The following is a 26296-nucleotide window of genomic DNA, read 5'->3' as shown; positions in this document are numbered from 1 at the left end:
TATCTGACTGTAACAAACTCCCCTTCATGCATCAGTAGGGTTTGACCCATGAACCTCCAGCACTGCAGCATAAACTGCAGCCATTTGAGCTTCAGGTCTAACTACATTAGCCAGCCATAGGAAAAGGTTGTTATCCCAGAGTGAGGAGATGGCTTCTAGTACTATGTGCTGGGATCACAAGGTAGTTGAGGGGAGCCTGGTCTGACACACACACACACACACACAACCTCTCTCTCAATGATGCTGGAAGGTGGGGGACTCCTGTCCCATGTGGTGCCCTTGTGGGGTGGACATGAACTGCTTGGACCATGTCCTGGATCTAGGTGGTTTATGGGTGGATCCCAGCTAGGTCCTCTCTTCTGCTTGGGAGATGGGAGAATTCCTGCCCCAGGTGGTGTCCCCAGAGGGCAGATGAGACACTTACACTATGTGCTCCATCCCCATCGGCAGGAGTTAGGGGAGTGCCTGACCTATGTCTTGTTGCCAGGGGGATGCTGAGCCAATGTGATGTGCTGGGTCTGGGAAGGGAGAGGGTTTGTCAAAGAAATGCCAGCCTGGCTCTCCACCCAAACCTCCTTCCAGATACATATGTTCTGGTTGCTCTTTCGTGTTGCTAGTACAGTGTCCGCTGCTATGGCAGTAGCCTGGGCAAGGCTATTTAGGATGTTCAGTGATTTAGGCAGGCTGCTAGCATTGTCCTGCTGAAAGGAAATGGTGATTCATAACACTTTGGAATTTAATGGTACAAAGAAAAGTCACCTGTAGCTTGAAGAGTTTCTCCCTTTTGAATATCAAAGACCTGATGCAAACTATAAGGGTATTCATGCTTCTCAAAGAAAAGATCCTAAGAATCTTTTATAATTGAAAGTGTTGGGCAACCTAGGTATAGGGGTCGCTACCATCACCCCCTTATATTTGTGCATATACTTTTAAAAGATGAAATCTTGGCCCTGTTGAAGTCAATGAAAGTTTTACCATTTACTTCAGTAGGGCCAGTGTAACCCACACGCCTCCTGGGTGTGGTGGTCTGTCCCATCTATTGACACCAAGACCACTTAGAGAGAGAGATAAAATGAGTTTGTTCTACAGCTTTAACTAAGAGCCAGTTGGCTTTTAGTTCATGCGATAGAGGCTCATACACTAAGCTCCTGAAGTCCCAGGTTGAATCCCACCGGCTGACAACTGGGGTCTGTCAGTGTTACACCAGGATTTCACATTATTCATGAAAACCAACACTAGCAAAACCATTAGGGATATAGTTTTAAACATTCAGAAGTCAGGAAATGGAAAAGCAAGTTTCACCCTTACCTATCATATATCTGGCTCAATCCGGTCTTTCTGTAGCTATGCAACATCCATTGAAATCAGTGAGAGTTGTGCATTAATATCTCAGGGTAAGTCTGGGCCTACTTCATAGGGAAGTGACATTGAACAGTATAGCTAGCAGTCCAGAACAATTCTATAGGTGGGACATAGACAATTTAATATTAACAAGAGATCATTAATTTTGCATTTCCTGACTGTCTCAAATTGAAATCTTAATGTTACAGTAATGTAATGTTTTAATAATTAAATTTCACCAATTTTGAAAGTAGAAAAATGAGATTAGTATTTTAATATTTCTATTGTGTACTTCCACAGCTGCCAAGTTGAAAATCTGTGCAATTTAGGAATGCCACAATGGGGGCAGGCACTGTCTCTGTGCTCTGTGTTTGTACATCACCTAGCATAATGGGGTCCTTGTCCAGGACTAGGATTCCTAGGTGCTACAGTAATACAAATAAAGAAATAAATAAATAATAGCAGAAAAATCATATCCTCTTTAACTACTTTTGATACTATTTACATTTGTTGTTCCATAGTGTTGTAATAATACTATTACTTTAATCTTAGCAGAAGTTTTGTACTATGCATGTAGAACCTAATTTTTCAGTTCCTTAAATTATTTTAATTATAGTTTTGCTGAGAGTCGTACGCAGTGAGATTAATCAAGCTGAAAAGTTTTAAAATATAAAGTTCAGGAATTTTTTGTGGTGTTGTGCAAAGAGGTCTTTATCTTTATACAGCAGAAATGTGGGATTTTTTTGATCATAACATAACAAAAATTGGTGGATACATTATCCAGAACATTCTTAACCTTTGGATTAAGATGGTGCACAGGAAATTTTACTTCAGTGCTAGCTAGCAAATAACAAATGTTTGTGGGTCAGCAAATACACTGGGATTCCCAAAATTTCAAAAGTTGGATTTAGGTGTGCCTTCCACGTGAGCTGTGAATGAATTAAAATGCATGGAACAAAACACGCTTTATTTTTTGTGGCTATTCCTTAAGTTCAAGGAGTCCAGGTGAACATGACCCTAAAAATCTGTTTGATTAGAAAGTTTGGTTAGCTTTCCTGTCATGGGGTTCACTCACCACTAGGGTTGCCTAGTCCTGGCAGCTCGGGGGATCCTCTCTTTCCAGGTCCAACACCCCCTTCTGCTGCTCATTGCGTGCACCTCTCTATAACTCTCTGCAACTCAGGGTGCTCTGTCTTCTTGGCTTCTCTCTCTCCTAAGTCACTATACTCCTCACTTTCCAGGGTATCAAAGTATTTCCTAACAAATGGTTTCAGGCAGTCTTCTCGTTCACTGCCACAATGGTGCCTCTTCCCCAGTGACTAGTAGGGGAACCCGGGCTCACCCTCTATCCCAGGTTCCAGGGCGGGGACCCTCTAATCAACAGCACCGGTCTGTCCTATCCTAAACCTTGGTGCCTTTTCCCTAAGCCTTTCCTACACCTACTATCTCCCGCTTTCTCTGAGTTTGCCAGCCCAAACTTCCTCCTCCCAGGGAATAAATGCAGATTAGATTCCATAGCCTCACCCACACCTCCCTTCCCCCAGGAGGTGACTGCAGATTTCTTCCCTCCCCTATCAGCTCTCCTGGCTTTATAGAAGCCCCCTCTGTTCCTGCACAGGTGATTTCCCCCTAATTAGGGCTTTCCTCTCAGCCTAACTATCCCCCAGCTTGCAGCCTAATAAGTTAATTGATCCCTCTGGCCTACAATAACCCTTTCAGAGTGAGGAACATACCCCATGACATCTCCTGACAAATCGATGCATTTCTGTGCATTATGCATCAGAAATACCAAAACATAACGATATGTACATATAGGAAAAGTTTTAATAATAGCTAAATAATTACATTAAAAATTAGAAAGGACTGTTTACAGTTATGCCTCAGCCTAGATTGGTTACTAAAAGACTGGGATACATTTAAAGCATGATTTTCAGAATCTGGGGCCTGTTTTGCATGCTGTATGTATGCATACAAATTGGTGATTTAAAAGCACACTTGGCTGTTATGGATACATGTATGTATAATTCTTGACTTCTGTGCATGCAAAGAAAACACAAATGTTCATGGGTTATGATATTTTCTTCTTTAAAACAAAACAAAAACAAAAGAAACCCATACATCTTAAATATTCCTTTTTTTTTAAGTTAAGATTTTTAGGATTGTTTTAAAAAATAATACTCTCCTGAGGAAGAAAATGTGAATAATTTTACTGCTCAGTCCATCAGTCATCACCATTTTCATGTGAGGTGATAGTGGTGTTTTTGTACGATTACAGGTTTCAGCAATGTCTGTCTTGTATTTGTTTTAATATTTTTAAACCCATGACATGTTTAAAAGAATCCCAGCTTGAGACTCAAGGTATCCACGCTGTTTTAATGAGTTGTGTTGTGTGGGGGGATGGTAAACCACTGGGGAACACAGAATTTATTTCCTCCCTCTCTGAACCAACACTTCTACTTATTTCACCTTGAAATGAGGCTGCTCTACCATGCACCTTTCTGCTTGGTGAACATTTTCTTGTGTTGCATATCTTTGAGAAACATGTTGTCTTTTGTAGGTTGGGTGAGGTTATCCATTATACTCCCACACCTCTGGCATTTGAGGATTATCTGATTAGTCAGAGGATGCTTAGAGTGGGTGTTGAAAAATAGAAGTTGCGCTCTCTCTCTCTCTCTCTCTCTCTCTCTCTCCCTGCTGACATGAGCTTGTTGCTTGGCTACCATCAGAAAGAGCCAGTGACTAGGGATTTTACATGCTGTCTTTTTACCAAATAAAAAAATTGTGGAAAAAGCAGCACCACTGTCAGATAGTACTATATATGCAACCACAGTATTGAGGGTTAACTGCCCTAGGATCAAATATTTCTGGACCCATGCTGCATAGGTCCAGTGGCCTTTAGGTCCTGATGACCTTATAATACAAGGTAAGCATTTACTTTTCTGCTACTGCTTGAGAAAGAAACAAAAGGAAAATATTACTTGAATTCCATATTGCCAAGTCCCAAAGCTGCTATGAGATTCTGCAAAGCAGTCAGTTATTGTTTTATTACAGGGCCTTTATTAGTTAAGGTTAAAAAAATGCTATTTAAAATATTTTCTATTGACAAAATCTAGATTTACTTATGTTTCTAGGGCTCTGATGATTGAAGACAGGTTACTTTAAATTAAACCAACAATTCTGGTCCACAACAGCAAAGAGATTATAGGACAGTTGCAGTGTAACAAATTGAACACAATAAACAAATCTGTACTGCCCTTCATCTTACAGGACCTGTATCGCCCACTCTCTTCGGATGATTTGGATTCAGTAGGAGACTCAGTGTAAAAGAGAAAATGGAACAGTGTTTATGGTTTGTGATTTGGTGAAGGTTTAACATTTCTTACAAGATTAGCTGCTAATTTACAGTAACAGTGAATTGCACAAAAGGGTTTTGCATATTTAATATTAAAGTCATCAAGTCAAATATATACAAATTTATGGGGGCATTTTTGGTTTTACCACTTCTTTTGATGCAAGCTTTAGGATAAGGCATTGAGTGCTTGACTCAGAAATGAAAACTAAGCATTTGTGCACACATTATGGGATAATGATTGGGTTAGGTGAATATAATGAAGAAATCAATTATGGGCAGAGAAGAGCACTCCTATTATCTTCTGAAATAGTGATAATACGTTCACAGTTTTTAATATAGTTCTCTTTATTTGCTATGGTATGGACATGAACATTTTTTGCTCTGTTAATAAATAGCTCAACTTGTATGACAGAACACAATTGTGACATCAGACATTCTCCACCACTTTGCCCCTCCATAATATGAGCATTCACACTTACTTGATAAAACGATTTCCAGTGAGTTCTTAATCTAAAGAAAGAAAATTGAGAAACCATATATGGTTGCTAACTGAAAAGAAATGCTTTCAAAGAACTGTTAAAAGTATTTTCACTGTACTAGAATTTGATAACTGTAAGAAAAATGACGTTTAGCAGGAAGCATGAATATGATATTGTACCATGTCAGAGCTGTTATATTAATCACTCTTGTATTGCATAGGAAAGTAAATATTAATAAGAAAAAAAATCTATTTAATTGGAAAATACATAGACCTGCTGGCAAACAGCATACTGTACACGCAATGACACCTTTTTTGCAAACATATTTTGCTTACAAAGTGAGTATTTTTCACTTGTGTTAAAGATAGGAAAATCTTTCTCAGACTCTGACATAAAGTATGTTTTGTACCTTTTCCAAACAGGCCATTTGAAAAGTGAAAACCTTTAAAAATGGTAGTATTATGAATCAATCTCTTAAGGTCTGAATTTTTCTGAGTTCCTTTATTTTCTATATCATGGACATTTTGTACAACATTAATATGCAAAACTCTTTTAGTGTTAAAGTAGGTCTTGCATTGTAACCGGCTGCTTAACACACACCTACTAATTTTGTTTGTTTTCTGCTGCTTTATTGTGAGAATACAAGCTAACTAATATAATTTACATAATTATGGTCTTTCCAGTTATATGTTAAATCTTAATTTAATATTTATTCTTTATATTTAAGGCATAGTGTAGTGGTCATATATTTTTAGTAGTTCATTTACTTCTAGTATATCAAATACTTATGCTTTAAGACTTAGTGCCCCAACCATGCCAGATTCCTCTTTTTAAACAAAAAATTTACACAGGTGGTATTTTTGAGGTAATTGGTAATATCCCAGTACAGCATCTTAAAAAAAAAATATCAGGAACATTTGTTTAAATACCCAGAGGGTTGTTAGCTACTATATAGCAACTTTTAAATGTAATATTTTACAGTTATGCTAATCTGTCCTTAAAAAAATAATGCAACTAGAAAATGTTGACATGTGGTACTTACAGCTTGCAGTCTAGTACATTACTATTTTGTTTGCAGAGAATATTGAAAACAAAACTGAAAGGGCAGCAGAACACAACACTTACCCTTCTATATATTCACTATCTGGTTGTAGTATCATTTGGGGAGAAAGACACTGATCTGGCAGGCTTGTGAAGCAATTGGATTAATCCATTTTGAACACGATTCACCATACGTGCTTCAGAGTTCAGGTTTAAAATGATTTCCAACAGAAGTTGAGAGGCCTCTGCTGAGATCAAAAGGTGCCCTGTTTTACCTAAAAGACTCAACAACTGTGAAGTTACTTGTGCTTGTGCCTGTTGTTGATATTTCTTTGTAAAAGGTGTTACTTAGTTCAGTAGAGTCCATAATAGGTGGCAGTGGGTTGGCATCAGTTGCCAAAAATGCAAAGAAAGTGATGGAAGAGAAACAAAATAGCTACTGGCTCTAAGGGATTGGTTTTGTCGGCAAAGAAAAGAAATTCCCAGAATTTTAACTTGCCTGCCCTCTGTCTTATGGACTACTATTTGCTCAGAGCAGTCCATTGAGCATTATTCATTCTGCACAAACAGTAGATATTGCCAGTGAATCTGAATTCCATGGCTTTGGTAGCTATGGAGGGGACTTTGGGACTAACAGTTGACTGATGATATTGCCAATTTTCCTTCCAGGCTGTTTCAAAGGATATGCTAGTCCCTAACATTTAATCATTTAAACATACTATTCTTTTTAAAGGGTTATTTAAGGGATAATGTACATCATTTACTTTAGGAATGGAAGTCCCTTAAAGTTTGAAAAAGCATGTTCTTTATAAACGTTAAGATTCCCTTTTATGTGGAGTGTAATTCCATTATATACATGAGCAGAAATTAAATGTTTCTTTGGACCAAGACCATAAGGTTCCAGTTCACTGGTGAACTGGAAATGTGTTAACTTGGTATTGTAGCTTTGCTTGCAAATAGTACAACTTTTATTTTGTCATCTGGCTTTGTCACTGTTATTAAATAGCAGAATAGTTTAAGCATCTTCGTATTATTTGAACTTTGTATAGTTCCTCTCCTTATGTTGCATGACCTGTTCCTACCATAAGGAGTTTACCATGTGGTTGAAAGTTGTGTATAGATTGTGAATGCTTTGCTTCCCCTTGAGCCTCGTGGTTAGTCATGAATATTTTCCTAATGCTTTCTGCAACTTTTTTTTTTTAAAGCAACGAACAGTTCAAATGTGAAGCACAGTATACAAAAGGGCTAACTGGTTTTGAACCCATGGACAATTACATCTTGTTTGTGGCTTCTTTAAATGAATATATGAAAAAATTTAGTGGTCTTTTTGATATATTAAGGGCACATGTTCACCTGGTGCAAATTTTCATCGCTCCATTAAAGTCAATGGACCTACGACAACTTACATTAGCTGGACATCTCCCCTGAGGAACTGTATACACTTTGAAAAGCTCTCATGTCCACCTAATGATGGGTCTGGTTCAGCTCTCTTTTAAATTAGTGGCAAAAACGTCACTGACTTCAGTGGATGCAGGATTGGGTCCTTATACACAGCTATGTATACGTATGCAGGCTGATCAATAATGGTAATATTTTGACCTATTTGACCTTTTGCCCCATCATGAAGCATGCTGTCCTGCATTGTAATTAAATCATATTGTGTTGTAATATTGTTTAAAATTAAATCAGGAAGCTGTAGTTAACTAACAGCATCATAGTGTGGAAAATTGTTTTGCAAAACCATAAAACAATTCAGGAAGAGTACATTTTATTTGTTTGTTTTTAGCCCTTTGCACCTTTTTTGTTATGGTATATGTGGCTATAAAAATGCATACAGGTGTATGTGGGTATTTATATAAATATGCATATCTCATTGTGTATACATGTATGCATATATATGATAAGAAAGGATATGTAATGTCCTAGAGCCTTAGAGTGTATGGCTTGGGATTATTGGCGTGCTTAAAAAATTGAAATAAATAAAACTGCTTGTTTTTACGACTTTATAATTTACACTACAATGTGAACTTTATACAGCAAAGTATGTTGTTACAGAAGATGTCGTCCAACTCTAAATGTTAAAATTGACAGTTCCAAAACAAACAAACAAAATTCTTTAAATGGTACCCAAATTTACTATTTCATCCAAAAAAAAAAAAAATTAAGATTAAAAACACAGAAAAACACGGAGGCTAAATTTACCTCTTCACTTGTTGAAAACAAATATTAATGTTTACTGCACTTTTTGTTAGCATCCAATTATTATGCAAGCAAATACATCGATTGTAAATAATCTAACGTTGGATTTTTTGCTTGTCAATGGCAAGAAGAGAGATTCTCACCAGAATGTTAAATAAAAATACAACCTTATGTCACACAGTTAGAAATAGCTTTACATGTAGATACAGACTACAAATGGTTGTTTAAGACCATTAAGAATGTATTTGATGCCTCACAATAATAACAGCATATCCCTGTGCTCTGAACAGGGGATATTCATAGCTATACTTTTTTAGTAATACTTGTTGAATGGCCTGCTCTGCCTATTTACCCCCTGGATATGATTTGTTAGGGTTGCTGAGTGACCATAGCTCCCATTTTAAATCATTGTGTGTGGTGGGTGGGGAGGGTGTGAGTGTGGGTGGGTGTGTATACACACTTTTATATAAAAGCTATATATATACACAGTGTGCACATCTGTATTTGTGTGCATTTTAATGTCTGTATTTGTGCATCTTGATTATATTCACATTTCAATCACCTTCAGCAGTAAAGTATGAAAAAAGTACTGTATTCATATGCATACCCATTGTCTGATGTGTTGAAATGTAGAGGTAATTAGTTGTGGTTTTCCCTGAATACACTGTATTGAGTTTAACTCTCTCTAGTGAAAGATGAACTAAAACCATTTCTGGTAAGGGCTCTTTTTGTTAGTTGCTCCATAGTACTGTAAATACTGACACATCAATCACAAAACAAGTTAAAGGTTTTTACAAAGAGCTCCATATGGCCTTTTTTCGAAGAAAAGTGCTTGGATATTTTCTTCTCAAATCTTCCATTTTTTTGTATTAATGTGCTTCAGGAAACCAAAAAAACTGTTGATTTATTAGCAAAACTTGTGAAACCTACAAAAATAAGTTCTGATTATCTGAAATAAAACAATCAGCTAAAGAAAATCATTTCCATTTTCTGCCATTGTTACATCATACTGTGTTGTACTTGTGTTTCATATTTGGCCATGTCATACCGGTTGCAGTTTGTTGTATTGCTAGATTTAACATTATCCTAAAATATTGTAAGTCATGTAATAAATAAATGGAAAAAACCCCATACACGATGCTCAGTGAGTTTATTTTGAAAATGTGAAAAGCAGGCTTCAAAATAATTCTCATGGTTATTATATATACATATTGGATGACATTGTACATCTAATAGTTCAATTAATGTAAGCATGTAGGATTCATGGATCCTAATAGGTTGCTTTAACTAGTGGATGCATTTCAGTAGCTTTTAAAATTTAAATTCTGGGCTCTAGTGTATAGAGGTAAAGAGTCCTTTAGGGAAGAATTTTCTTTCTAATAGGTCCTTTGGAGACAGGAAATTTACCTGCCTAGAATTGCTTATGGGTGAATTTGTGAGTGTGTGACGGGATAGATTTGAAGTATGAAGTGAGAAATCAGTGTGCTGTACCGTAAGCAGTGTACCGGGTTTTGCTGTCAACTGAGCTTTAGCAGCACTCTTCCTAAGTCACCTAATTATTAGAAAAATGTGTCTGCAAAGAATGTTGAACTGTACTTGCTGTATTTTAAAATAAATACCTTGTTTCCCCAGCACACCTTTGCCCTCTTTCATTTATATTTCCCTAGTTTATTTCTGGGGAAAAACTTAGCAACAGATGACATTCCATCTCCTGCTGGTTACTGTCGCTTCAACTCATTTTCAAGAGCTCTTACTCTATAGGTCTGTGAGACTGATACAAATTCCAGCTCAGTCCATGTCCTGATCATTGGGAAATTGGTCTGCGAGGTTCAAAACCATTTTTCCCTTAAAAATGTTTGCGTTTTGCATTTTTTATCAGTAATAAGGAGATGGCTACCAGCAGTAGCCTAATGAAGACAAAAATGAAGCAGTACTATATCAATAATTTAAAAGAGGGCACAAAATAACACAGAGTTAGAATTCCTTTCCTAAAATGCTTAGGGGCATTGGGAGAGCTTTTAAAATGTAGCCCAGACAAATAGATGAGATTAAAAATAAAAAATTGACCACAGTGCAACATTTCTAATCTAATGGAAGAAATAGGAAACAGAAATCTGTGACTTCCTTAGAATTTCTTTTTCTTCTGTTTAATTAAAGATATTATAATGTCTATGTAACTTCAAAAAAAAAACACCTTTCACTATGCTACCGCATAAGTTACTTTTACATTAAATGCAATCTGGATATAGTAAAGTTATGTGGGCCAACTTCCTAAAAGCATGAATCTGATATATATTTTAAAAAACATCCATCTTTCCTCAGGAGATGCCAGAGAATGAGTGAGGGTAGAGACTAAATTACAACTGATTCTTCAAAGCAGTGGTTCATCCAGCTCAGGTTTAAGATTATTACTTGAACACTAAATAGAAAACTGTTTTAGCCTTCCAGTATTGCGCTTGCCCTGTAGGCAAACAGAATACTTAGGCACTCCGATTCTATGGTGATGAGTGCAATACAAGAACCTATATAGAACAGAATACTTTAGTTTGCCATTTTTAGTTCTTTTCGCCAGCACGATATTCCTGCAAACTTTCCCATCTCACTTTCACTCCCTTAAGCCCTCAAGAAAAGAACAAAACAGTTTCCTAAATGAAACATATAGATTATTGCTTGTGTTTGAACTGATCTCTTTGTATATCCTGAAGTGCATATATGAAAAATGTGTAGCTCTTCAAGCAGGATCTCATTTAAATCATGTGCCTCAAGACACTATGCAGAATGTAGGACTATGGACAAAACTCATGCTTGCACACATTTCTTCTTCCCTTCTTTCCAGATAAAGGCAGCTTATTAATAAATGTAGATCTCATGTGTCAGTTTAGTGGTATATCCCAACTTGAAAAGAAAACAATTGCATCATTTCTCTTTCTGCACATTGAAGTCCATTGACTTCCACTCTTTCAGCACAAAGATTGTGGATTTGATGTTTCTCCATTAAGTACTTTTTACTAGTCCTGCACTGTTTACTTGAGATTTTTTTTCTTCTCATCTGTATGTGCCAAAAAAAATGTAACTGATTAAACAAAGGAAAATAAAGAACATTTTTCACTGGATAGAGAGAGGGCAATAGAACTTTGTCTAATCCTTGGCTTCTGTCTAGGCTGTAATAAATACAACTGAGTTTCTTCTTCAAAAATGGTACCAAAAAGTAGTATTAATTTTACTTTTTGTTGCTGAATATTTTACCCTCTGCATAGCCTTTTAAAAACATGTCCTGCTCTTGAAATATTCCCAGTGTACGTTATTCTCCATTCTTATTGGTTTTACGACAGTGTAACTTCAGTGGAATTAGGTGAGCAGAATCAGGCTCTTAATCTCATTTCTACACTGTTCTGTTGCCCTTATTTTGTCACTAAACATGATGACCATTAGACAAGGGAATGGGCTTTCAAGGGAGATGGTGGAGGATTAAGATAATTTAATAACCTGAATAATTTATAACTGAACCAAACACACATGGGTCACAATATTGCATAGGCAAGGAGATTGGCACGTTTGCCTAACTGGTCTCTTTAGTTTCTAGGAATCTCTGTTGATATATTTCCTGGTGCATTCAAACACACACTACTGAAATGTTTAGCCTTTCCCCTTACCATGTTTGTAAAATCCTGGGTAATTCTTGGATATGCTATAATAATTTAAAGCATTCCCTTACGATGTGCCTCATTACTTTGCCTGATCTACACTTTGTGTACTCATTTTACTCTGTTTCAGTAACACCCTTGTAAAAGAACACAACTCTGCATGTGTTCCAAACTCAGCTTTACATCTGTGTGGATTTCTGTTACTGACATTTCATCCACATGCTTCCTTCACATTAGCAAAATACAAAAGAATCTATTGTCTAAAGACTTTGTAGTCTTCATGTGCGCTAATAAAGATTCCGATAAATTGGAAAACGTAATCCAATGTTCCGTTTTCAAGATTTGGGAATCTGATATGCATTAACCTGCTTCCTAAACATACTTGTTATGGGTTTCCTTTCATAACTGCTTCATATCAATAGTCCACAAAAATAATTCCCTCTGTTGTGTGGGACTGTGATAGAAGATGAGTTTTGAATCAAGGTGTATGTAGGAAGAGGAGAATCCTCAGATTTATATGATACTTTACCATACTCTTGTCCTTGAATTTGAGGAATGGCAGTTGAAGTACACTCTTTAAATATTTACAAAACAGTTGCTGAATAAATCTCTCAGTAAAACATGGTTGAAACTCTATAGTGCTAATCTTCCCATTCACATCAATAAGAAGTGTGGTATGTTGACCATCTGTTATGTGAACCCGAATAGGATCTGAAATACCTACACCAAAGACCTGATCTTTTTATGCCATTGCTTTTATGTAGGTGTGTCATAAAAGCATCCAGGCGTCAGCAACCTGTGCAACTGGTCCCTGTTAAATCTGCTTAGAGGTGATGACATTTCAAGTGCCTCAAGATCTCTTACAATTAAAACAGCTAATTGCATTACGGTCTGTAGTTGAAAATATCTTGCTCTTGCATCGGGTTTTTTCCTCTGCAATAATCCTAATGGGATCCACAGCTGTGAGGGCTACCATATGTACAACAAAGAACTGCATCAGGATTAGCAAGCCAACTGGAAGAAACACCAAGCCCCTCAAGGGAATGGGGCTCAGAGGGCTTTCAGCTTGGTGAGGAAAATGAGCTAAATAAAGTCTAAATGAACTCTGAGGTCCTTCTAGCTTACAAAATGATGAACGAATAAATAAATAAATGCCTTTATATAATTCCAGGGAACTGAAATACACAATGAAATCAAGCTATTTGTGACTCTTTTACCTAGTAACCTCGTCTGCATAGCAGATGAGACGCTCTGTGTGTGGGGATTGTGACTATAGACATGTACATACAATTCCTGAACTTTATTAATATTATTTTTTAAATCTGTTTAATACAATTGGAGGGCTTTCTTAAATGTGATGTAAAGGGCATTCCTTCATGGTTCTGTGGTCTGGCAGTCTTCAAAATAATTCATTAACACTCCCTTCATTTTACACTCTAGTCCATGCCCACTTGTTTTATGTGCACAACTCTCACTGTTGTCAGTGGGTGCCTTGTGTGCAGATCTATGGTAGAGTACATAGCAGTAATGCATCATTTTGGTGCCCAGGTTTTATTTATTTGTATATAATATGGAGTCTTCCTGCTCTCATGTGTTGATCTAAATATAATGTCTATAAGAGAGATGGAGACTTTAAAAATAGTCTCATATTAAAGCTGTTTTCTGCTAAAATTTACAGAAACCAACATTCGCATCTCTGATTGACTAGAGTTAGGTTCCTAAATCCATATATAGGCACCCAAAGATGACCCTTATTTAGCTAAGCGGTTAAGTACATGCTTAGCCTCACACATGTCAATTGGGACTATTTATGTTTAAAGTTAAAGCATATGTTTCAGTGATTGTCTGATTTTCAGAACTGAGCACCTACAAATCCCAGTGGGACCTCAGAAGCTCTGAAAAATCAGGTGCCCTTGTATGAATGAGACTAAATTTACACATACAGGTTGAGAAAATTTGTCCACAAAGTAATGTCTCAACTTTAATCTCTCTCCCATTTTCACTCTAGGAGTAAGAGCAGTAGGTCAGCAGTCTGAAGAGATAATCAAAATATTAAAGAAGATGCTGTGGTTAAAATCAGTAGTGTTAGAGGTACCATCTGCTGTAAAGATTCATCTCACCATTTAACATGCAAAAACTGTATGCAGTAACCATTTGGTAATTTGTCAAAATACTAACGCTTTCAACAATCCTGGGCTATAACACTTCAGAGTTTTTAAAGATCATTTCATGACTGCATATACATCATATCCTTAACATATTTAAATGATAGTCCCCTTAAGAAAACTGAGTGGAAAGGCAGAAGCAATCATAATTTGGATGTGCTGTCATAGGAGAGTTAAGAGAAGGACGAGAAAAAATAATAAAAGCTATTCACTATATGTTCTTCCCAGTAGACGTGTAAAACAAAATTTTTACTTTTTATCATCATTCTGTGCTATACACCTGGAATATCTCCTCCTGCCTTGAGAATTCATGGAGTTATGCTGTATGCTTATTACTTGTTATCCCTCTGCACTGTCATTTGCAAATGTTTGTGAGGTAAGTTTTCACTGTAATATCTAGCAGAGTTTAAATATAGGTAGTTAACACTTGTCCTATGCCTGCAGCAAGGGCAGTAATGCCTCAGTGAACAGTATAAAACCACTCAGTGCACACTTCTGTCATTAAGAGACAGAAAACGTAGTCCAAAAGCTGATGAGTGAAGTTTTAATCCTAGTCAAAGCTCAAAGGAAGTGGTCACACCGATGAAAAGAATGAGTTTGTGATGATTAAAAGAAAAGACACAGAAATTCTTAGGCATGGAATGTATAAATGATGAGGTTTATTTAAAGAAAAATAGGCCAAAATGAGTGGCTAAATCCACTAATCTCAATTTAGTGTGGGAGAAATTAAAATTTAGCCTGCAAATACAAATAAACTCGAGCATTCTGGCCAGATTCTAACTCTAGTAATTGCATCCTGTCTAGCTCAGTACTGCACAAAAGTTTCAACTGGATATAGCATTGTTCTTCATATCCTGCCCCAAACGGTTGCTCTGTTCTACCCTAAAGTGACTTTTATTTCTTTGGTATATGAAATGATTCCTCTAAATAGTTTGTTTTTCCAGTTAACTTCGTAGCATTTATTCATTGACTGCTAACACTTCCACATTTCCAGACCTCCCAAGACTGTTTTCAGTATCTTCCAAATATAGAGAAAGATATGATCCAGTCCCTGCCCCTAAGAGATTACAATGTAAATTACAAACAGTACAGTCTCACTCTACATGATACGTAACTTGGAGGCAAACTACAAACAGTATAGCACTTTGGAATCTTTCTGCATGAAAAGTGCTTTATAAACACAAGATAGTATTATCACATGATTTTCATAATTAAATAAAGACCTCTTTCTAACTCAAGTTACCCCATGAAAATATAAAGTAATGCCCATTTGTGGCTTTAAGTTTAAAGTTCTGCCGTTGCATTTATAGATTTTTTCAGTTTGCAGATGGTGTTTCTCTGGCTGGGACATTATTTAATCATTAGTAAGAGAGATGCAGCACAGAATAAGAGGTCTCTGGAAAATAAGCATATATGTGGTAATGTTGTTTTATTTTCTCCCTATATGACAAAAATATGCTTGCCTGTTCTAGGACCTTTCTGGGGAGGCTTTCACCAAATGGGTCCTTGCAGGAAAGAGCGAACCTGGTTCTAACAAAATAGATATCAGTCATAATTGGCATTTTGATGTTGGTATTAGCTGGGTTAAAAAGTCAAGACAACTAACTACTGGAAACTTCCCACCAACAGAGAGTACCCCAATTTGGTGACTTCTCACATTTCAGCCACAAAAATGTGTACTCGATGTAGAACCTTTCTACACTTGTTTTTCAATGGAAGGTGCATAGAAGCTGAACTGCACAAAATGAAGTAGGGAAATATCCAGTAACAAGGGGGAATAAAAAGAATTCGATGAGCAGAAAAATCTAACTTTTGATAAACATCCTGTAGGCTCTTTTCAAGGGGTGAATGGATGTTTTCCATGGGAAATACTAAACTCCCTTTTGGGACTTCTGTCCAGTAATGACGTGTGGAGATACAAGTGCACTTTAACAATCATTTCTGTCTTCCTTTGTCTTTCTCCATTTCCAGAGCTCCCAACACAGTGGCTCCTCTACCTCATTAGCATCCACCAAAGTTTGCAGCTCCATGGATGAAAATGATGGACCTGGAGAAGGTAAAAGAGACTGTTTTGATGATAGAAGGTTGTTGACATTTCAAAACTGTGATAGCCAGCATCTATACGGGAAACGAGTTGCTATTCATGCTGAAGAGAGTGAAGGGTTGTAGGGATGACTGAGTCTACCTTTAGAGGGTTACCAGGTTTACTGAACTGGTTGAATCATGGATTCTATGCTAGCATGATGTTTGCCCTTCATCCAGAGTAGCATTATTCAAGCATTTCAGTTCCACTGTCTTCTCTGGTACTGATCCTACAGATTCCAGAACAGCTCCCAGAAGCAGTGGATTCTGGAATGTTTTGAAAGGCCACCAGTACAATATGGAACAATAATAGCAGAACTAGTTGAACAGTTTCCTCATTGGTGCTAAATGGGTTCAAACAGAAATGGTTTAGACCAACCCAGTTCTGAAATGTGAAAGCTTTGTCTACTCCACCCACATTTTAGAATGCTTGTGAATTATTTACAGCGCTTTTGTGTGTGGACACAAAGTGTGAAGAAAGTCAAAGTGGATAATCACGGTGGTCCCTTCTGGGCTTAAAATCTATGAAATACTGGCTCTTTTGAAGTCAGTGAGAGTTTTGCCATTGACTTCAATAGGATCAGGATTTCACCCAAAGTGTGACAGAAGCACTGGGGATTAAACTGGTTGTAATGTAGAGAAGGTCCAACTGCCACTTTAATGGCCCATCTCTTTAAAAAAAAATCTGATTTTATAAAAATTTTTAGATTGTGGGATGAGGATGATGGTGGTTTATTATTACTGATTGTTGTCTGACATACTCATTTTATTTACAAGCACTCCCACTTGGGTACTTTGTGGGCTGTGTGTTTCATTGTTTTACTGTGATGTATATCTTTTAAAAAAATGACAAGAGCACCCTCTAAAAGCTGAAAAATAAAAGGAACCCAGGGTGATAAAATGGTGAAAAGTTAGAAGGAAAGGTAATAAATGCAGGGGCAACTAAAATAGAGTAACTTCTAGAATAATTCTTATATTAAGGTTTTTTAAAAGGAGAAGGTGACGGAATGAGAGGGATGTAATTTTGACCAAAGTTCCAAACGCTTGGAAGTAGCACAGCAAAGGTCTAGTAACCTACCCATTTAAGAGGAGATGGTTGGAACCTTTAATCCGCAGTTGTCCATATGAAACTGAACTCCCCTGATGCATGAAGATTCTGCAAGGTCATCATTCCTGCTGGGGATATCACATATTTCCTTCCTTTCGTTTCATATATAAGGGCAATACGTTTAACATGTCACAGCCTATAAAGAGACCTGTTCCTTGTTTCAAGGAGTTTAGAATCCGGCATAGACAAAACAGTTCAGACACACATTGGTATGTTGTATGCGGACATGAGTTCAAGGTGGCATAGGATGAGGGTTTTGATACGATGTAAATTGATTTGACATTTAATTAGAAAACAAAAGCAACAATTAGAGGACAGTTGTATGTAAAATAATAACTCCTGTTTGATACCCCTTCAATCTATAAAATTACTTTGCACAGACAGTATCTCAAATACCCTGTCCTAGCCTTTCTGTGATAAAAAGCATAGCGTATGACCAGGATCTTTACCAAAACGAACATAGTGTGCCTGAAATAAATTAATCTGAATAGCTGAACAGCACCGTGCACTGGAGTGTTCTATTCACGTGTAACTACTTTTTTAGGAAGCATGCATAATCACATTGGGCTTTCATAGAAAAATGACAGCTCCAGTGAGATGAATATCCTCGCAGCATGCCAGTGATTAAGATGTGGCGACTCAGGGTAGCCTATACTCTGATGGCTATCATTCCAACAGAGAGACACACGTATCCCTGTACCATTTTTGATTTAAGGTGAAAAACACAAAAGTCACAGCATTTCAATCTTAACAGCACATTGGAAAACATGTGGGGTTTTTTGCCAAATAGTCTCTCACACTTCATATTCTGTTGTGTGAAATCTAATTAATATTTACTGCCTTAAAGTATGTAAATTTAAGAGTCACTGTTTTAAAAGGCTTTTTAGGTGTTAGTATATACCCGGTATATTTATATGGTCCAAAGGTGGTTGGTTTAGATTAAAGTCCATAGTCCCCGCTTTTGGAAGCATTAGTAGGCATTGGTAAACTGCTGTTTCAAATATATTTCAAGAATAAAGGTGCATTAATAGGCACTAAAGTAACAGGAACTACAAACCTTTTCTGTGTGTAGACACCGTGTGTAACACAATTTTATCTAAACATCTGGTGCCCAGGTTGCATGTGAAGGTGATATAATTGAGAACATTTGTTTAAAAACTAAATATTTAATATTGAGGGGAAAATAGCACTTAACACATGAGGAATTTTATGGATGTCTCATTTTACAGGATGTAATAAAATAAGTGCTTGAGTGTTAGATTTTTGGTACGTATATTTAATCATACTATGTCAAGCAGCTCTAACCCTTATCAAAGGGCTCAACTACGCTTGTGTAGACCACAAAGGCCCTTTCATATTTAAAAAATACAATTTCAGTTTTACAGTGTGAATATGTTGCAATAGTTACTGTAAGTTGTGTAAACCTTGAATGTCTGAGTCTACAGCCCATAGGTTTTATTTTTCATCATTTGATCTGTGTGAAACCTATTGAGTATATTCAATGTCATCAGCATGGTTTTGCTATACACTAAATGAGATATTGATTCTGAATGGTTTCCATTGGACCTAAAGTGCATGTTATGTGCAACATCTGCATTTCCTTCTCTACCAATAAAAATGCACTAATGATTTTTTCAGAAGTGTTGGAGGAAGGCTTCCAGGTTCCAGCATCAATAGCAGAAAGATATAAAGTTGGAAGGACTATAGGAGATGGAAATTTTGCTATTGTAAAGGAGTGTATAGAAAGGTGAGAAGGATTATTTGCTTATTACTGTAAAAGCAATCATTAATATAATGCTTTTCCTAGATCATATCTTTATTTGCAGACTGTGGGACCTGTGGAATAAGGTAATATCTCAGTGCCAGATGGAAAAAATGGAAAAACTAGTCTAATAACCTGTGCTGTGAAAAAAGGGGCAGTTCCAAGGGACAATCTATAACTTTCATGCTTTGGGTTTTTTTTATATATCCCCTCCCCGCCCATCCCCGTGCTCGGCACAATTCTACGAGGGTTCTCAGTGTTCTAAAATAAGCTATTTGAAACTATTTTCTTGCAGTTTACTCTTCCAGCTTTCCTTTTTGACTGGTTAGAACAGACCTGAGAAGGATTCAAAGCTCTAGCATATGTGTTCATCATGTTTTTTCTGGAGAGCATTCTGTGCAAATACAGGAAAAATTAGAATGTAAAATTTGTGTGTGGGGCACTGTAAGGCACTGAAAACTAACTTTAGATCTCACTATGCCTTGAAGTCATGCTGACTGTCAGCATCACTTCCAGGTTATTCTTAATAAAACATGTGCCTCTGTGCTCTTCCTGCTTGTTTTGTACTACAATGTGGTGTCAGAGGTGGCTGGACCCAACTCCAAAGGGAAAGGAATAAAGGATGAGAGACTGACTGAAACTCATGTGCAACAAGAGGGGTGGGTTTGAGTTCCTCACCCCTAAACCCTGAAGTAGGCCGTGCTGCCACAGCCCCACTAAGAGGTGAGAGAGAGAGAGGCATTGCTGAGAACCAAGAGAGTGTGGTGTAAAAGAAACACAGGGAGGAGGAGATGTCCACAACAGAAATTATTATGAAGCTTCTGATTTCTGATGATGGCAGTGCAGAGAATGGCAAAAAAAGAGCCAGAGAAAGAGATGTCCACAATGAACAACAGAGCTGCCAATATCTGATCATGGGCGTTCCGGGAATGAGATTCCACGTCCACTGCCACTACATCCTAATGAGGAGCAGTTTACGGAAGACTCCACGGTGGTTTCAGAAGCAAATTTAACATTTCGGCAAGTACAAACTTTGAAGCAAACCACAAAAACTAGATCAATAATAGGCTGGATGCAAACTAGAGTCTCCCTGGAAAGAAATTTGTCCCAGTCTTGGATTCAGATTGAATTGTCTCCATATACCAAACTAACAGCTATTGTGGCAGTCTGGAACCTTTCTCTCTACAGACTCAGGGTTCACATGGTACGTGGCCAAGATTATTTTGACACCTTTAGAGCTGCCTTTGAGAGAGGTTATGATGTTTGATGCAAAAGATCTTTCAGATCAAACTCCAGAGTTGAAAGTGGCCTCTCATAGGAATCCTGAGCTAGAAAATATAGAAACCCAAGAAAAAGGAGAAAAGCAAAATTAAAGAGGGCACATATAAAGCCATATAGAAGAAAACAGGGTAAGGTGAAAGAAAAGGGGAGGGGAAAAAGGCTCAGCTTAGAGTGCGAAAAAAGAAAAGGGCAAGTCTAAAATGAAAGAAATAGTAGATTAAAGAAGCTAGTGGATTATGCAGCAGAATAATACTGGGAGATTCTGAGAGTCTTCCCTGCCTTCAGTTAAAAATGTGTACTCACGCAATTTGGGGCTTTTCAGGTGTTTCTGAAGTTGAGAAGAAATGTGTTACAAGGAAATGATAGAACTAACTGTTGGTCTCACTACACACAGAAATAGTGCTACCATTTCCCAGTTATCTTTAGTAATATGTGGCACTATCTGTATGGAATACCCTATAAGTGACTAGGGAATACGTGATTTTGTGGTCTGGTTATGCAGATCATCCCAAAAAAGTGCACACCTTCCTGCAGATGTTGTTTGTGTTAAAGAGAAACTATTTGAGGAATGTTTTTGAGAGTTAAACCACAAATGTATTAGAACTGTTCCTTGTATCCCTCCACCGGTCAAGCTGGCTTGGTTACCATGAGTGTGAGTTCAGAGAAACAGAAACATTAAACTAATAAATGTAAAACATGAAAACCTAAAATAGCATTTCTCGGCATAAAAAAGCATAACTTTAAAGTTATCTCAGGCCCTGTAGGGCCGGGAGTGAATGCTGGGCAATGTTAGGGAGCTGAAGAAATTTCCTCTTCCCACTGGCATAAAACTCCTGTGTCTAGAACAGCCTTGGATCTCAGTTATGACTCTTTGATCTATTAAAAAAACTTGTCACTGTACTAAGACTCAATCTTCCCCTTCCTGGGCCTTGAGTAAGATTTTACATGCAGTATTTATTACGTCTCTAATTTATCACATGCATATCTCCCTCACATACATGGTGTGGGTGCAAAGGTGGGGAGGGGGTTGTATCCATAAAAAATTATGACCATGATCCTGCATTCCTTGCACACCCAAATGCCCACTGGATTTTGTGAAAGCTTAGTGTGTGGAAGGACTGCAGCCCCTTATTTGGTCTAGGAAAATTTAATTAATAGGTCTAACAATATAGTCTGTGATTAGTACATAGTTGTAAACTTTTATACTGCAGTAATCTGAATTTTCTGCTTTGTACTGTACCTTTTTATTGTTCATTATAAGTGGTAGGTATATCGTCGCTTGCCTATCTGATTGCCTCTTTCTGGTCTGTTCTGAATGTTTGCTTAATAGGTCTGTAAGACACAGAGCAAATCAATGTTGCCAACAGTCTGTGGTTACACATCTTTTTAGAGGAAAGAATAAAAAGGATATTAATTTACATGATCCTAGCTTTTATTTTCTTTTTTAAAATATATGATCCCCCAAATCAAAGAGTAGCCAGAGTTGTCATCTGCTTGTTACATATTTGCTGTATCATGTATGCAATTTGTCCAGCAGTATGTTTTCAGACAAATTCATTTCTAATATATCAGATTTTGGAACTATCTTAATTTCCATGCTAGTTAATATTTCCAGTGTTTTGGAACACATATAATCTTACACAGAAAACAAAATCCATTAATATCCTTTTTTGTGACAGAAAGGAAGCTTTCCTGGGACAACTAAAGAGTCTGGTTCACTAGCTTTCAAGAAGAACATATTTTGCTGAGTTTTGGCCCCTTGTACCTGAGTTTCTGATGCTGTCCCTCCCACCTAAAAGATCGACATTGACGCTGTAACTATCTGTCCCTTCTCAGGTTTGGGTGTGTCTACTCAGAATAAATGCATCCACATGAAGGCCACCTCAGGGTGAAGAATGGTCAGAGCTGTAGTTTGAAGCCCTCTAGTGGGGAAAACATAGATGTCAGGGTGCTTTATTGCTAGTTTAAATTAAGGCTTTAACAGCAATGCTGTAGTTTTGAAGAGATGATCATTCAGAATAGCTTCTTTGGAAACTCTTAATTTGTATCCTAATTTATATCTTTCTTTGGGCCCTGCTGGCTTTCGAATCTGAATGTGATAAAGTATTTGTCACATTTTTCTTCTTTATAAACGTTCCCATTACAAAATTTGGGAATTGGGGTATAATCTGCTGAACATGAACTCCCAGTGCAATGCTATGGCCAAAAAAGCTAATCCGATCCTGGGATGCGTAAGCGGGAATCTTGAGTAGGAGTATAGAGGCTCTTTTACCTCTGTGTTTGGCACTGGTGTGACCATTGCTGGAACACTGTGTCCTGGTCTGGTGCCCACAATTCAGGATGGGTTGGAAGGGGGTTCAGAGAAGAGCCACAAGAATGATTAAGGATTACAAATATGTCTTATAGTGATAAACAAAAGGAGCTCAATCTATTTGTCTTAACAATGAGAGGATTAAGGAGTGACTTGATTATAGTCTATAAGTATCTACAGGGCGAACAAAGATTTAATAATGGGGCCCAGTCTAGCAGAGAAAGACAACATGATCCAATATATGGAAGTTGAAACTAGACAAATTCAGACTGGAAATAATGTGTACATTTTTAACAGTGAGAGTAATTAATCATTGGAACAATTTACCAAGGACTGTGATGGGTTCTCCATCATTGACCATTTTAAAATTAAGATATGATGTTTTTCTAAAAACATATGCTCTAGGAATTATTCTGGAGAAGTTCTATGACCCTGTGCTATATAGGAGGTCAGACAATGATCACAATAGTTCCTTCTGGACTTGGACTTTATGAATTTTAAATGTAATGTTCTAGTATTATGCTGTTACAGATATATATCTGCACACTTCAGTATGGTGATTAAAGTGTCTAATTTCCCTAAAACAATATTTTCAGTGCATGACTCATTAATGTCTCCCACTTTCCAGGCTGTGGACCCTTTTTTGGTGTTAGATAGTACATACATATGGCATTTCAATTTAACTATATTTCATTTGATGAAGAATAGAACAATTGCCATGTGAATTTCTGGTGCTGATTTTTCCTTTTTTTTTTAAACCACTAGTATTCTAAAGTAATTGCCCAAAGGCAGTGCAGTAGCACCATTGTAAACTGGATTACTTTGGATCTTGTTGTAAAATAAAGATACTTTTTATCAGAGTTGCTCACTGAATTACTCATTCTCCATTTCACTCAAGGGTAATTGAAGCTGTGTGAATGGAGTTCCATGTTCTGTCCTTTCAGCCATCTGTATCAGAGTTGTAAATGGCATAAGAAAAGGATGTTAGTGTCTTTAGTTTGTCGAATAAACCTGATCTTTCCATATCACTAATTTGAAATAAGTGTCCATAGTATCAGCCATAGTAGATGTTGTTCTGTGCTAGGTGCTATCCAAACATCCCAAAAAAGGCAGAGTTCCTGCCCCAAAGAAGTTGAGTCGTAAAATCCTATCAGGTATGTGCTCTTGTTGCAATAATTCTCTTGGTCTATTGCTATCAGTACAAAGAAATGTTAACATTTGTATCCCCAGAACCATTGTTGTTCCAGATTTTGTCCTGTTAAAATCAGCGACCTTAAACTCGGCAGGTCTACCGTGTAGTTACCACATCCTTTAAAAAAATATTCAGATGATATCCCTTTTCATCTCAGCAGTTATGGATACTGTGCTTGAATGGCAAACATAATATCCATTGGGAAACTTTCATTGCAATTAAATGTTTATTTTTTCTTTCATCTTTTCTCAGATCAACTGGTAGAGAATATGCTCTGAAAATCATAAAGAAAAGTAAATGTAGAGGAAAAGTAAGTATGAGAGCTCAAATAAGGACTATAAATGTTTCCAACAAAACATTTTTCTGTGAGATTGACATCCTGTTTTGACAGCTAAGATCAGTTTGGGAAGTTGTTGGTGTTCAAATTCTTCCTGGCCAATGGCAGAATTTTCACAGTTAAGGGCATTTGCCTTTGGAATTTTCTGCCCTTGGCAGGCCATCAGAGCACAAGTCTAGCAGCCTGCAGAATACAATGCAAAATGTATTTACTTGGTTCAGTATTTGGCTAACTGTGTGTGTGTTTGCTTTAACTACTGTCATTAAAGCATGTAGCTGCCAGAGTGCTAAATGCTATAAAAACAGTAAAATAGAAGTAATAATCATATATAGTAAATACTATACTAACTGAATTGCTGCTGGTTTTTATAGTTCTTTACCTAGTGCTTTCTGGGTATATAGAACCATATTTATAACTGCTCAAAAATATGTTTTGTATTAGAAAATTTTCTAAGAAGTTTCAGTGACTTTTCTTTTCCCACATTTCATTTTCTGTGGTCTCATCTCTGACCTTGACTCAATCACCACAATGATGCTGTTTCCAGACATTTTCTACATTGCCTAAAAAACAATGTTTGTGACTTTCATGGATTCTTTGGAAGATTTGAAAGTCCCAAGAGCCTCTGAACTCTCCTTCATGCATTTGGGGGGTAGAGAGGGTAGGGTTTTTTCACCAATATGTATTCATTTTAGATTTTTGTTCTGTGGCAGGAGCACATGATCCAGAATGAGGTATCTATTTTAAGAAGGGTCAAACATCCCAATATTGTTCTTCTGATTGAGGAGATGGACATGCCAACTGAGTTGTACCTTGTCATGGAGCTTGTAAAGGTGCGTATTGTGGAGGAGCTCACCCACATACCTGAACCCAATTCAAGACTTTATCAGCACCTTCAGACATTTTGCTTAAGCAGCTGTAACCATAGTACATGATAAAACTCACTAAAATGCCCGTTGCTTTTATCCTAAAGACTTACAATAACATATGACAAGAGATATGTGTTCTATACTTTTGCTGTTTGGGGACTCTCAAGCATGTTCCTATTGTGGACCACATCCTAATAGTGTGTATTTTGTGGATACCTCACCTTCCATTTGTGATCACCTGGACCACTTCTCCTCACATATGGCATCACACAACATTCCTGTGGTAACTGCAGCACTGCCTTACATGACAAACCGATATAAGAAAACAATTGAATTTTTAGCTCGTTTTAACACAATTTAGCTGCTAGCTCTGCTCATTTTCAGCTCTATGTGACCTGATAGTTTTTTGTAGAGCATGCCAGCAAGTGCTCAGTGGACAGTATTTTGGGGGCCCATGATCCTGTTCACATGTTTCAAAAAGAATTTGGCCCCAGATTACACCAAGAGGCAAAACAAAAACACCCAATTAGAGCATTTGTATAAACATCATTATATTTTGATGAAACAAAGTAACATGGCCTTACATTTAAAATACATTACCTGTGTCATCTGTATCCATTGAGTTTAGTGTCCCTTCATTAAGTCTTCTCTTTTAGTTTAATTGAAATTGAGACTGAAAAAAACCATTGTTGTTTAAAGTGTTGTTCTATCCTGAAAAAAATAACTGATTTATTGCCTTGTAGTGACTTCCAAATTGAATGTGTTCACTTTACAAGAGCAGATTTTCTTCCCCCAATTGCCAGAACTGCAAACTCAGCATGGAATATACAATTCAAGCCAGGTTCTTTCTGGCCCATGTATCATTGGCAATAAGGGGTCTGCAATCAGAATTTAGCTAACAGTTCTGTTAATAGAACAGGAGTACTTGTGGCACCTTAGAGACTAACAAATTTATTTGAGCATAAGCTTTTGTGGGCTACAGCTCACTTCATCAGATGCATGCAGTGGAAAATACAGTAGGACGATTTATTTATTTATAAATAAATTTATTTTCCACTGCATGCATCTGATGAAGTGAGCTGTAGCCCACGAAAGTTTATGCTCAAATAAATTTGTTAGTCTCTAAGGTGCCACAA

General features: G+C 37.2%; 1 protein-coding gene across 8 annotated transcripts in view; it reads left to right on the top strand.

The window, feature by feature from the left end:
* DCLK1 (doublecortin like kinase 1) overlaps positions 1–26296 on the top strand; it is a 332990-nt gene that overhangs the window by 262025 nt on the left and 44669 nt on the right. For 7 of the 8 annotated variants that reach the window (XM_037892346.2, XM_043531863.1, XM_043531859.1 and 4 more), the window contains 4 exons: positions 16193–16277; positions 19050–19158; positions 24210–24267; positions 25005–25124. In XM_037892346.2, the coding sequence (XP_037748274.1) occupies positions 16193–16277; positions 19050–19158; positions 24210–24267; positions 25005–25124 (372 nt within the window). Of the gene's footprint in view, positions 1–4608; positions 9971–16192; positions 16278–19049; positions 19159–24209; positions 24268–25004; positions 25125–26296 lie in introns of those variants that run through there. The other variant, XM_043531871.1, reaches the window with a different exon arrangement.

The sequence above is a fragment of the Chelonia mydas genome, chromosome 1 (assembly GCF_015237465.2).
Source record: "Chelonia mydas isolate rCheMyd1 chromosome 1, rCheMyd1.pri.v2, whole genome shotgun sequence".
Lineage (NCBI taxonomy): Eukaryota > Metazoa > Chordata > Testudines > Cheloniidae > Chelonia > Chelonia mydas.
This window is presented reverse-complemented; position numbering and strand designations above follow the sequence as displayed.